Consider the following 14,452-nt stretch of genomic DNA (forward strand, 5'->3'; position numbering starts at 1 on the left):
CGACATGGCAGCCTGAAGATTGTTTTATTCTGTAAAAACCTTGACTCCTGCTTGGTACTGTTGCGGTGTTTGCATCATATTTTTGCTAAGGTGGTAGATAATTGAATGTATAAGACTGTGAAAAGGATATTTTACAGAGCTGGTGACTGTTCTTCCAGCCAATAAACTGCGCTCATCAGTTATTAGTTGTAAATTCGCAGTGGCCAGCTTTTACATGAGATGCACAGATGTTCTTTTGCTATAGCATGCCACAAAACATATAAAAATCTTTTATATTCCCGAAACAACACCTTTTACAGTGTATAAAGTTTACATATAAAATTTGCAGAAATGGTTGTAAATGCATCGTATTTTTCAAACTTCTCCTGAATTACAGCCTGCAGTCACCGATGTTAGCACTTGCTGTGTAGACTCTGCAGTCCCTTCCACACATTGCATTGGGTTTTGAGACAGTCCTGCAGGACCCAATATTATACCAGAGAAAAGGTGTATCTGCTGTGGCTCGATGGACATGAGAAGCCGACCACAAAGCCCAACCTCAAGGGTTCGAACCCAGACGCATAACAGGTGCATGCACAGGAATAATTAATGGGAAGATATAAAGTACAATCAAACATATAGTATCACACAGTGATATCTCAATGTGTAAATACTAAGGTACACACATTGTCATTTTTTTCTCAATGTATTGAATGCAATAATATACAATCAAAATAGTCAAATGTCCGTAGTCAATCATAACCTTATATTGTAGATGATCAAAGAGTTGTGAGCTATTTAATGTGTAATTGCAAAGTTAACACAAGAATAGATAGTAACAATGTACTATATATGATTACATATTAAAATGTCACTGTGTGTGTAAGCCTGGTGTCACAAAGTTGCATAATATCTGCTACACCAATTATCATGAGTACCGGCAAATAGAAAAAATGCAAATGTGCATAATTACCACCTGCAGGTTGTGGTGCCAGACCCCAACGTGCTTTTCGGCGTGTAGCCGCCTTCTGGAGGTAACATCACACCTCCAAGATTACCTCCTTTATATTAGTGCACCGCCAATTATATCCCTAGATTTTGTGGATAGGTTGAGAAGAGAGTCAAAAGTAGTTAGGGGTGGAGACACTTGTCCATAAGATGTCCTCCCCATTACATTCATGGCCAATGACTCTGGACCTTACAATACATTGTATTTGGATCATCCCACAGTTTTGATCGGCGCACAACACGCTGACAAAACGGGGGCGGGGTCATCCCCCAAGCGCGTCATCGGTGACTGTCCGGCCACGGGACCCAGATCACCACCCACTTCATCACGTGAGTGTGAGCTGGGTCACATAACCTGAGCGCCAGCCATAGAGACACACCAGAGAAAGCGCCTGCCCATACTGGCAGATGTGCGAGCGTGCAGTTACTGGGATTACTACTATCAAACATTTTATTGCTAATTCAATTAAACTTTCTTTGTACAGTATCAACGGAAATGTGTGTACAATACTTCATTAATTCATGTATTCAAAATATTTAGTATCACTTACGGGATTTAAACGTTGAACTCGCGTACGGTTGATATTACCTGTCTGTGGGATGACCGTGCAAAATGATCACTATTCAACCATTTCATTGACCATTCTCCTCCTACATAAACACTTGTCTGACATCATTTGTTCGTCATGAGTTACAATCGCATCATTTAAACGATTATTTGCTCGTGTAAACGCAACCTTGGTGACCGATTTCCCCTCATGATTGTCGGGTCCCAGCAGGGGAAAATGTTGAGCTGAAAACTCCTTTAAAACATTTCAACAAAAGCTAAAATGTAGTTTGAAAAACACAAAAAATGTTCTAAATAGTAATGAGAAATGATGGCTTGATTATTGGGTCCCAATATTCATTTTCCTGTCCCGTGAGTTTTCAGGTTGTCAAGCAGTTATGCACCCGGCCCTGGATTACTATAATAAAGCGATTGTAATGTATTGTGAGAATATTAAAGAGTCTTCCATTTTAAGTGTGACTGGTTTGGTTAGTAATAATTTTTTATTTTTTTTTGTTATACACAGAATTCTTCACCTAACTAGTATGCTTTATAAATATAAATGGTAGTATACTTTGAAATCTAGATTGAACTGCAAAGGTGTAAAAAAAAAAAAAAAAACTGGATTGAAAAGTAGAAATCAAAATGGCCTAAGTCTTCACACCACTACTCTGCCAATTTGACACTTTGTGATTATTTTCACATTTATCTTATCTTTTAGAGAATAAGCCTTTTATTTGCGGCGTCTTGAGGGACATTTACATTGCAAGATAATGGTTTACAAGCGTTGTTAAAACTACCCGTTTCACGATTATCTTGCCATGAATAAAACAGGTTGCCGATTACCCATCGAAGGAGCAAAATGCTTGTTCATCGGGATTAAATGATCTTTTATGCATTCCAAAAAAAAACCTTGTTCTCTGTGGTGCATGGTCCTTTGTAATCAGGACTCGCACTGCTGAGCTAGTATAGATCGCTCAGTGTGCATTATCTACTTTGGTCTGGCTATGTAAACAGTCATTGAAATAATCACTGATCAGTAAACATTTACAGATTGGCAGTTGTATTGTGCTGAGGGTCTGTCTAATTCAGGGATGTCAAAACACACACGGGGCCAAAATGAAAAACTTGGACAAAGCCGCGTGCCAACAGTATACAGTATAATGGGCCCCACACAGTCCTCCATACAGTGTAATGGCCCCCACATAGTCCTCCATACAGTATAACGGGCTCCACACAGTCCTCCATACAAAATAATGGGTCCCACATAGTCCTCCATACAGTATAATGGGCACCACATAGTCCTCGATACAGTATAATGGGCACGACATGGTCCTCCATACAGAACAATGGCCCCACAAAGGGGTGGTGGTTCTGGTGTCCCCGGCCAAGTGCAATCACCCTGTTTTGGCCCAAAGGCCAGAGTTTGACACGTGTGGTCTAAATGGACCCTTAGTAGCGGCCCTGATACTGTTAGTCAGTGCATCAATACAAAACCAGCCCTGACCAACAGCCGGTTCTGTACTGACGCACTGCTGAGCCAACTGTCAGTCAGTGCCCTGGGAAGTGGTTACAGCCGCCGCTCATTATGTATTGAGCTGCTCTTCTAAGACTGAAAGCCCAACGCTGCCGGGAAGAATAAAGTTACTGCAGGAAATTAACGGGGCTTTCAGTGAGGAGGCCGCACAACGTCAGCACGCTATTAACCTGCAGATTAACCCCATATTTGTTAGTTTTTAGCCTTTTTTTTTCACACGCCATGTTCTCTTTTAAGGTACGTTCAAACAAACTTATGTTTGGCCTGTGTACTGTCAAATGTCAGTCTGTGTTGTGAAAAAATCCCAGCATGCTGTAGTCTGCTCCGTTTTACAGTCCAGACTAGTGCATATAAATAGCAGAGAGTACCTGCTGCACACAGAGCTAGTCAGTTTCTAAATCTGTGGACGTGACTGGCACAGGTTTTACAAGGGTTACATAAATATAGCATAAGGCTGAGTTCACACGATGCGTATTTAATGCGTTTCCGCTGCGTTGTTGCGGAAACGCATGAAAAACGCATGGTAGAAGGGCAGCAATGTTCCCCAATTGAAATCCGCATGTGCTTTGCCCATGATGCGGATTTTTCCGCAGCGTAAACGCTGCACTCAAAAATCCGCAGCATGTCAATTAATTTTGTGTAAACGTGGCGTTTTTGCCGCCATTGACTTGCATTAGAACGCGCCAATTCCGCAAGACTGCATTTGTACTTGCGTAATTGGTGCGTTCTAATGTGCGGATGGTACCCGGGTGTGGAGGAGAGGAGAGTCTCATCAACACCCAGGTACCATTAAAAAAGCTGTAAAACAAGAATAAAATAAAAAATATATATATACTTACCATCTGTCGGCCCGCGCAGCGCTCCTGCTTGGTTCCCGGCACTTGCAGTGAGTTGAAGGACCTGCGCTGACGTCAGTCATGTGACGGGTCACGTGACGCTGACGTCGGCAGGTCTTTCAATTCAAAGTTGCCGGCAGCCGGGAGAATGGAGTGAGCAGGACAGCGCGGGCCATCAGAAGGTAAAGTATACATGTATTTTTTATTTTTACCATTCTCTCGGGTCACACTATATAAATACATGCCGGTTGCATGGATTTATATAGTGTGACCTAGTTGTCACAAGCACTTTACAAGTGATGCTAAAATCTCCTGGAAAGCGCTTGTCAATCCACATGCGGAAACGCATGTGAATCCGCATGTATTCCGCAGGAAAAATGCATGCACAATCTGCATGCGTTTTTTCTGCCAGGGAGATGCAGAAATGTTGTAGATATACTCGCCCTCTGACAATAACTAGAACATCCCCCTGATGACGCTTTAAGAACTAGTCATCTGTTATTGGTCGCAATATGGCTTCTATAATTTCTTTGCACAAATTGTGGCTTGCGACGATCTCTCAGAGCGCAATGTGGCTCTCAAGGTGAAAAAAGAGGTTGGGGACCACTGATATATATATATATATATATATATATATATATATATATATATATATTATATATATATATATATATATATATATATATATATATATATTATATATATTTTTTTTGTTTTGCTAATGCTTAATTAAAACTAGGCAATCATTATAATAATCCATACTGCTGTTTAGAATGTAATTACAAAGACTGCACCACGTATTTTAGTTTCCAGGTTGCATACACTGACGTATACTCTCGCTCATCATGTGCCATGGAATGAATGATCTGATTCCCTTTCCTAGTGGGCTGCTAAGTGCCACATAAGAGAAGTGGCAGTCCTTACCGGCACTGTGCTATTTACTAGCCCCGCCGATAATAGCCGCTGTGTTTGTCACTTGATTTGTGTAGGACTCGTCGGCTTTGGTTTTCCTCCTGCCGGCAGTGATTCATATTAATTTAATTTACAACTTAACAAATCACTTCAATAGGTAACTTGCCAATTGTTGAATTTGTTTTCCAGGTAATGACAGAGTTTTCAACACCCCCTTGTGTGAACAGGGAATTGTTGGATTTGGCATTGGAGTTGCAGTTGCTGGCTCTACTTCTATTGCTGAGATCCAGTTTGCAGACTACATATATCCAGCATTTGATCAGGTTTGTACACCCACTGTATGGATTACATAGGACACATACATTACACAGCTTGGTAGACAAATAAAGATAAGTGCACATCTTTTTGTTTTTAGCTTTTTGTGGCAATTCGACTTATGTTTTATATATGATTTGTTTAAAATGAAGCTGTATGTAGCAATGCATGTTAATGGAGTTGCAAGAAAAATCTACAGGAGTGCACCAATCTGTCGTTTTTTTTCCTGCTTTGACCCGTGCAGTGTAAAATCTACAATAGCATACTGCTCCTGTCCTTAGGCTTCCTGCTTTTGCTCTGGGTGGTGTAGAATCTTCAGGAGTGCACCACTCTCGGCCCCTGGCTTCCGGTTTTGACCTGGGCAGTTCAATGTTATAAATATAATTGCAAATATATTAGCCATCTCATAGTTATCATAGTGAATACTGAAAAACACGGTTAGCAATCTATTAAACTTTACATGACCCTTAGCTGTGGCTGGAACCCCATAGCCCCCATCTCTGCAAACAGGTAATTAAAGAAGATTAGCTAATGGATAGCTCATGTGAGTTCCATTTCCAGCATGCTTAGGAATTTGGAGGGTGACCGCTTTAGGACCCTGGCCTGCATGTGTATCAGAACTGCAAATAGACTGATGTGAGCGTCTTTGTTCCATTCAAATTATTATGCATATTGAGGTCTTTATGAACGGCCTAGATATGATAGATCTGAAATTCATATTTTCAGCGTTGTGGCAAACAGAATGTATTGTCTTGCGTCACTGGACGGTGACAATAACGGGCAGATGGATGATGCTATCCATGCCATGTTTCCTATCTATATAAAGTTAAAATAATGGTAGGAAACATGACAGTGATATTCCCCACCTGACCTTCAGGAGCTAAGATATTGTAGAATCTAGGAGTCACTGGAGGGGAGATACAAATGCGTCTCAAAAAATTAAAATATTATCAAAAAGTTAATTTATTTCAGTTCTTCAATTCAAAAAGTGAAACTCCTATATTATATAGTCATTACAAATAGAGTGATCTATTTCAACTGTTCATTTCTGTTAATGATGATGATTATGGCTTACAGCCAATGAAAACAGAAAAGTCATTATCTCAGTAAGTTAGAATAATTAACAAAAAACACTTGCAAAGGCTTCCGAAGCGTTTAAAAAGGTCCCTTAGTCTGTTTCAGTAGGCTCCACAATCATGGGGAAGACCTCTGACTTGACAATGTCCAGAAGGCAGTCATTGACACACTCCACAAGGAGGGTAAGCCACAAATTGTCATTGATAAAGAAGCTGGCTGTTCAGAGTGCTGTATCCAAGCATATCAATAGTAAGTTGAGTGGAAGGAAAAAGTGTGGTAGTAAAGGGTGCACAAGCAACTGGGATAACCACAGCCTTGAAAGGATTGTTAATAAAAGACCATTCAAAAATTTGGGGTGATTCCCAAAGAGTGGACTGCTGCTGGAGTCATTGCTTCAAGAGCCACCACACACAGACATATCCAGGACATGGGCTACAAGTGTCACATTCCTTGTGTCAAGCAACTCATGACCAATAGACAACACCAGAAGCGTCTTACCTGGGTCAAGGAGAAAAAGACCTGGACTGTTACTCAGTGGTCCAAGGTGTTGTTTTCAGATGAAAATACATTTTGCATTTCATTTGGAAATTAAGGTCCCAGAGTCTGGAGGAAGAGTGGAGAGGCACAAAATCCAAGCTGCTTGAGGTCTAGTGTGAAGTTTCCACAATCAGTGATGGTTTGGGGAGCCATGTCATCTGCTGGTGTAGGTCCACTGTGTTTTATCAAGACCAAAGTCAGTGCAGCCGTCTACCAGGAAATTTTAGAGCACTTCATGCTTCCCTCTGCGGACAAGCTTTTTGGAGATGGAAATGTCATTCTCCAGCAGGACTTGGCACCTGTCCACACTGCCAAAAGTACAAATATCTTGTTTACAAACAACGGTATCACTGTGCTTGATTGGCCAGCAAACTCGCCTGACCTTAACCCCATAGAGAATCTATATGGTATTGTCCAGATGAAGATGAGACACCAGACCCAACAATGCAGATGAGCTGAAAACTGCTATCAAAGCAACCTGGGCTTCCATAACACCTCAGCAGTGCCACAGGCTGATCTCCTCCATGCCACATTGCCGCATTGATGCAGTAATTGATGAAAAGGAGCTCCGACCAAGTGCTGAGTGCATTTACTGAACATACATTTCAGTAGGCCAACATTTCGGATTTTAAAAAACATTTTTCAAGCTGTTATAAAGTATTCTAATTTACTGAGATAATAACTTTTGTGTTTTCATTGGCTGTAAGCCATAATCATCAACATTAACAGAAATAAACACTTGAAATAGATCACTCTGTAATGACTCTATATAATATGAGTTTCACTTTTTGTATTGAAGAACTGAAATAAATTAACTTTTTGATGATATTCTAATTTTGTGAGATGCACCTGTATGTGGGCGTAACTTGTGTCAATAAAGGCACATGCCAAATCATACTCTGTCAGTCCTGGGAGATGCAGCTTACTGTAGGTTCTGTTCATTGCCTCTCCAAAAACGAAGAGTTCCCCTTTATAAAAAACAGAGCCAACCCTGTGACATCAGGTTCAGTACATTTCTTCTGTTTATCCTTTTTATTTTATGTAATTGTTTATACTGTACTGTTTTGTCCATTTTGTAACCTCTTTGTATATTTTTATAAACACTGCCTACTTTTTAGGATTAGATATATAAAATTTAAGAACTCTGTTTTTCCTGCTCTGTAAACCATAACCCTGAAGCAATATACTACCTCAACGGGTGTCCAATCTGCCGGTATAATCTATTGGTGGTGGCACCTAGTTCCTTTTCAAAGAGATAAAATCTGAAAGCGGACCAGCACTGCAATAATATTAAACGTTATGTGCCATACACCAATAAACTAGTCAAAATGGAGAATGAGGAGAATAGGTGTATATACGGCACCAGTAACCCATCAAAGAAAATAAGTCCGTATTGCAAAATTTATGGAATACTGTTTATTCAGTGCTTTTTTGTATGTACCAATAATCTAAAAACATTTAAAAACCAAAAAGTAGGGGGTATACTTTTTGGGAAAATGACACACAACAATCTCCAAGACAAAATAGAAAAGACAGTTACTATCTCCCTGCTGATACAATGCAAAATGAAGCACAGAGAATTACTTTTACTAGGGTTGCTAAAGATAGGCTGCATTTTTCTCTATGTATGTATGTATAGGGTCCAATACTAGTCAGTACTAGAATAAGCAACCATACATAGAGATGACAAAATACAATTAGAAGGTAAACCTGGTAAGGTAATAAAGCAATATGTAAACAATGTGTGAATAAATAGAAAGGAAAAATACCGCACAATAGAAACAGATCTCTCCCTTTCTCTCCCTTTTTTTCTATGTTTCTTGTTCCAGTATACGCAAAAGAAATAAACGTGTGTAACAAAACCTGTAATTCCAATACATTATATATATATATATATATATATATATATATATATATATATATATATATATATATATATATATATATATATATATATATATATATATATATATATATATATACACAGTGCCTACAAGTAGTATTCAACCCCCTGCAGATTTAGCTGGTTGACACATGCGGAATTAACTTGGCATTGTGACATTTGTACTGTAGATCAGCCTGGAAGTGGGAAATGCACTGCAGCAAATTTTTTTTTTTTTTAAAAGTTAATTCAGAGTGTCATTTATTATTCAACCCCTCAAACCACAAGAATTCTGTTTGGTCCCCCTAAAGTATTAAGAAGTAGTTCAGGCACCAAGAATGATGAGCTTCACATGTGTGGATTAAAGATCTCTTTTGCCAGCCTTTTCTGACTATTTAAGACCCTCCCCAAACTTGTGAACAGCACTCAGACATGGTCAACATGGGAAAGACAAAGGAGCATTCCAAGGCCATCAGAGACAAGATCGTGGAGGGTCACAAGGCTGGCAAGGGGTACAAAACCCTTTCCAAGGAGTTGGGCCTACCTGTCTCCACTGTTGGGTGCATCATCCGTAAGTGGAAGGCTTATGGAACTACTGTAAGCCTTCCACGGCCTGGACAGCCTTTGAAAGTGTCCTCCCGTGCCGAGGCCAGGCTTGTCCGAAGAGTCGAGGCTAACCCAAGGACAACAAGGAAGGAGCTCCGGGAAGATCTCATGGCAGTGGGGACATTGGTTTCAGTCAATACCATAAGTAACGTACTCCACCCCAATGGTCTCCGTTCCAGACGAGCCTGTATGGTACCTTTACTTTCAAAGCGTCATGTCAAGGCTCGTCTACAGTTTGCTCATGATCACTTGGAGGACTCTGAGACAGACTGGTTCAAGGTTCTATGGTCTGATGAGACCAAGATCGAGATCTTTGGTGCCAACCACACACGTGACGTTTGGAGACTGGATGGCACTGCATACGACCCCAAGAATACCATCCCTACAGTCAAGCATGGTGGTGGCAGCATCATGCTGTGGGGCTGTTTCTCAGCCAAGGGGCCTGGCCATCTGGTCCGCATCCATGGGAAGATGGATAGCACGGCCTACCTGGAGATTTTGGCCAAGAACCTCCGCTCCTCCATCAAGGATCTTAAGATGGGTCGTAATTTCATCTTCCAACAAGACAACGACCCAAAGCACACAGCCAAGAAAACCAAGGCCTGGTTCAAGAGGGAAAAAGTCAAGGTGTTGGAGTGGCCTAGTCGGTCTCCTGACCTTAACCCAATTGAAAATTGTGGAAGGAGCTCAAGAATAAAGTCCACATGAGACACCCAAAGAACCTAGATAACTTGGAGAAGATCTGCATGGAGGAGTGGGCCAAGATAACTCCACAGACCTGTGTCGGCCTGATCAGGTCTTATAAAAGACGATTATTAGCTGTAATTGCAAACAAGGGTTATTCCACAAAATATTAAACATAGGGGTTGTATAATAATTGACCCACACTTTTATGTTTCAAATTTAATAAAATTCTACTGAGCAACATAACTTTTTGGTTTGTAAGATTTATGCTTCTGTTCATAAAACCTACTCTCGTTTGCAGTTTGAAGGCTCTAACTTATTTGCATCTTATCAAACTAGCTAAATCTGCAGGGGGTTGAATACTACTTGTAGGCACTATGTGTGTGTATATATATATATATATATATATATATATATATATATATATATATATATATATATATATATATATATATATATATATATATATATATATATATATATATATATATATATATATATATATATATAAAAATTTTATTTTTCATATGTTGGAATTGGAGATGTATATACTATACACTCACGGAGTTCCCCAATAACTGGCCTAGTAGTGAAGACTGCTGCGGCCTCGTCCATCACTCGACTCTCAATTGCGTAATTGTCCTGACTGTTGGAGGCAGCGGAGTGTCGTCCCTGACAAGCAACATTTTCAAAAGCGCTCCACTCCCAGCCTTTGGCTTCCTGCTTTGCAAGTGGCAATGCGCTCCTGAAGATATAATAATAATAATAATAATAATAATCTTTATTTTTATATAGCGCTAACATATTCCGCAGCGCTTTACATACATTATCATCGCTGTCCCCATGGGGGCTCACAATCTAGATTCCCTATCAGTATGTCTTTGGAGTGTGGGAGGAAACAGGAGAACCCGGAGGAAACCCACGCAAACACGGGGAGAACATACAAACTCCTTGCAGATGTTGTCCTTGGTGGGATTTGTACCCAGGACCCCAGCGCTGCAAGGCTGCAGTGCTAACCAGTTCAGATATAGTTCAGACCAGCGGTATGATCTTTTTCGGTGGTTTGAACTGTGCTCACTCCCATGTGGCTAGCAGAGACCACTTTGCCTCAGCAGGGTGGGAGAAGCGCAGAGGGACTGCAGCTAGTCGGATCCAGCAATATGGTCAGCTTCAGATTGGCGCGAACAGGCTGTAAAGCGTAAATCCTGCTCGTTCTGCCTTCTCCTTCCTTAGCCAATCAGTCATGCTGGGACTGCACTGTAAGATGCCCAGTAGTCCAAGCCTGTGTATCATAAAATTGAAAAGTTCTTTGTTTTTAAAAATCCTCTATATTATCAATAAGGATATATTTTGAAGTTACCTTTTTTTTTTTTTACCCATTTATGAACTTGCAACAACCCATTTAAGAGACAGAGTTTACAATGAAAATAAGCATGCCTCGGCATTGGTATACAAAGATGACTGTTCTAATATGTTCTTGAAAACTAGGTACGTTTCTGCAAACTAGATGCGATATGAGCAGCAAAACGACAGTGACTTCTTTATACTTTCTATACTCCTATGTTCCTGTCTTGTTAGTTATCATCCACTAGTGGTTTTCTAACTTAAAGGGAACCGGTCACGTGAAAAAAAACGCTATCAACCTGCAGATATGGGGTTAGTCTGCAGGTTAATAGTGTTCTGAACCTGCCCGGCTTCGTCACGTAGAGCCCCGCTGTCGTGAGAAAATTAACTTTATTCCTCCCAGCAGCCTTCAGCTTTCAGTCATATTGGTGGCGCCGGCACTGTTTCAGTCACCGCCCTGTGTATAGAGAGAGGCGTCTATAACAGCTCCCCCCCTGGCACTGACTGACAGCCGGTTCACACCCCATTATCATGTCACGGGTTCATCCATGGGTGCATAGAACGACGCGCCCCCATGCCGGCACGTTTTTTAATGTTGCTGTCAGTTTGACATGCATTTGACCTGCATTTAACAAGTTCACAATCACGGGTCGCGCTTTTTGCCATCCATGATTGTTAGAGGCAGGTCCTGACTGTAACATACAGCCATTACCTGCCAGGTATGGGCGAGCTGCCCTCCTGAACCCGCTCCATACAAACGCTCCCGACTTGCGCCGTACATGTTTGGCACATGTTGTGAAGGGAGTAAAAAAAAAAAAAAAAAAAAAGTTAGCAACTATCCACCGTGTAGGTGATAACTTGCTGATTAGTTGGTGCCCCACCACTGGGACGCCCACTGATTTGAAGATTGTGGATCTTTTAGCCCCATAACAAAATGGCATTTCGGGTCCGTTACTCCATTTTTTTCTTTGGGGCTGCCAGAAAAAAAGCAGAGTGAAGCTCTTGGCCACCCCACAGGGAATCGAGGGAGCGCAGGTTGCACTTGTGTACTGTTGCTCCTCTCCTATAGATGGGTGATAACTTGTTTTAACCGGACAACACTTTTAATGATATGGTCTGATATTTACAATTTGTTAAATTCTGTGTGCTTTATACTTTAATAGATTTTTTTTTGTTGAATTTGGGGATTACTATATGAAATTGGTGAAATTTATTTTTTCTTTAATTTTTTAGAGTAGGTACCATGTAGTCTGTAATGATGGACATGAGGTTTCTTAATTACAGTAGCAAAGTTTTACAGAAAATTGATATCTGATTATAACTTTGTGGTTAGTTGTATAGTTAATATAAAACAGATGCAAAAGTACATTAGAGGATTTATGTTGTATTTTATTACAGTTTTCAGCTGTAATTAACATTTTACTAGCAAATTTGCTACAGTTTTTTGTGTTTGATGCATGTTGATGATTAAAAGGTTTTAGGAATTTGAGCCTGTTTTTGTGTGGGACTTACATGCTCTTTCAGTTGCTTATAAAGGAACTGCACTATAAACTTTTTCATAAATCAATAGTATTGGTGAATATAAGATATCTTGTAATATATCTCATCAGGGAAATCTGCCTCCTTCCCCTCCCCCCCCCCCCCCCCTCAACCTCCTGAACTTGTCATCCACTCTGAAAAAACAGTCCAAACCCATCTTTCTCAAACAAGAGAGACTGCAGATATCATGTGGCACAGACCATTCTGCTCTATGGCAGGCCTGCACAACATGTGGCCCGCCAAAGGATGCTGTGAGGCTTGCAGAGCTGTTCAGGAGACGCCGCTCCCTTCTTCCAATATTCCAACGTATTCGCGTCTTCACGATGCGAATACATTTGAACACTGTGCCGCAGAGGTAGAGGCGCGCTCGTAAGTCCCGACCCCGATGTGCAGCAGCATGATGAGGACAGCATGCTGCTGACATCACACTGCTGCCAGAGCAGCAGAAGCATTGGAGCCATTGGCCCCGGTAAGCGTTCCATGGAGGAGCCGAAGATTAAACGTGTAATCATTTTAGATGTGCGGGTGGGGGGAGGGGAGTGTTGTTCGGTTTACATCCAAGGCACATTATGTGGGGGGGGGGGGATTTTGAAAGTGGGCACAGAATAGTGGGGTGGAAGGACTTGATGCAGAGAGCCAGTGTGGAGGGAATATTGTGGAAAGAGGCAGTTTGGGGGGGATATTATGGAGAGGGGCAATGTGTGGGGGAGGTGGGGTATTGAGAGGCTCTGTTTGGGGGAGAAAGGGAGATATTCTGGAGAGGGACAGTGTGAGAGGGGTATGTTATGGAATAGGGCACTTTGAGGGGAGGGGGATATTATGGAAAGGCGCAGCATGGGTTATTATATTATGGAGAAGGGCAGTGTGGGGGGAATATTATGGAAAAGGGCTGTTGGGAACTTTACAGAGAGGGATTGTGTTGGGGGATATTTTGTGCAGGTAGTACAGTGAGGGGCAATTATTCGGGGGCAGTATTAACTTGCATATATGGGGCAGTATAATGATACTTTAGCTTTCAAAAGTACGATCACTCTTTTTACATGTATGTTCCTTTTAAAACAAATTGGAGATTTTGTACTTATAAAAAGACATAGTCAATATATTAAAGCGCACGTGTTATCAAGATTGTGTGAAGTAACTACATACACTGTCAGGTTGGCGCCGTTACACTGATTAAAATGATACCTTGGTTGATGAAATCCGTCCTGTGGTTCTTTTAGTCATCTTTATTCGCAGTTTGGAGATAATGATATGCCCGTGGTTCAGGGTGGCCTGTGCGGTGGGCTTTGTGGTGCTCTGCTTACTTATTCAGCTATATGCTCTTATGACAGGTCACTGATCGTTCACTGACCTGCCTCCTATTTTACATAATGCATCTAGCAGTGTGGGGTTAGGTAAAAAAAATTTAATCAAGCAAAATGGCGCCTTCGCATGGGCGGTAGCAGCTATCGCTTGCCGATAGATACTACTGTGCATGCGCCACAACTATTTTGTTGGAGCTAAAATAAATGTTTTTTTGCTCCAGCAAAATGGCCGCTGCACGTGCGCAGTAGCATCTATCAGCAAGCGATAGCTGCTACTGCGCATGTGCGGGCACCTTTTTGCTTGATTTTTAAATTTTTTTTCACCTAACCCCACACTACTAGATG

At 41.1% G+C, this 14,452-nt stretch overlaps 1 protein-coding gene across 2 annotated transcripts in view; it reads left to right on the forward strand.

Annotated features, from left to right (window-relative positions):
• BCKDHB (branched chain keto acid dehydrogenase E1 subunit beta) overlaps positions 1-14,452 on the forward strand; it is a 199,847-nt gene that overhangs the window by 56,324 nt on the left and 129,071 nt on the right. For both annotated transcript variants that reach the window (XM_073675617.1, XM_073675616.1), the window contains exon 4: positions 5,009-5,142. In XM_073675617.1, coding sequence (XP_073531718.1) covers positions 5,009-5,142 — 134 coding nt within the window. The remainder of the gene's footprint in view (positions 1-5,008; positions 5,143-14,452) is intronic.

The sequence above is a fragment of the Phyllobates terribilis genome, unplaced genomic scaffold (assembly GCF_046119375.1).
Source record: "Phyllobates terribilis strain yellow unplaced genomic scaffold, ASM4611937v1 Scaffold_3__8_contigs__length_932513732, whole genome shotgun sequence".
Classification (NCBI taxonomy): Eukaryota; Metazoa; Chordata; class Amphibia; order Anura; family Dendrobatidae; genus Phyllobates; species Phyllobates terribilis.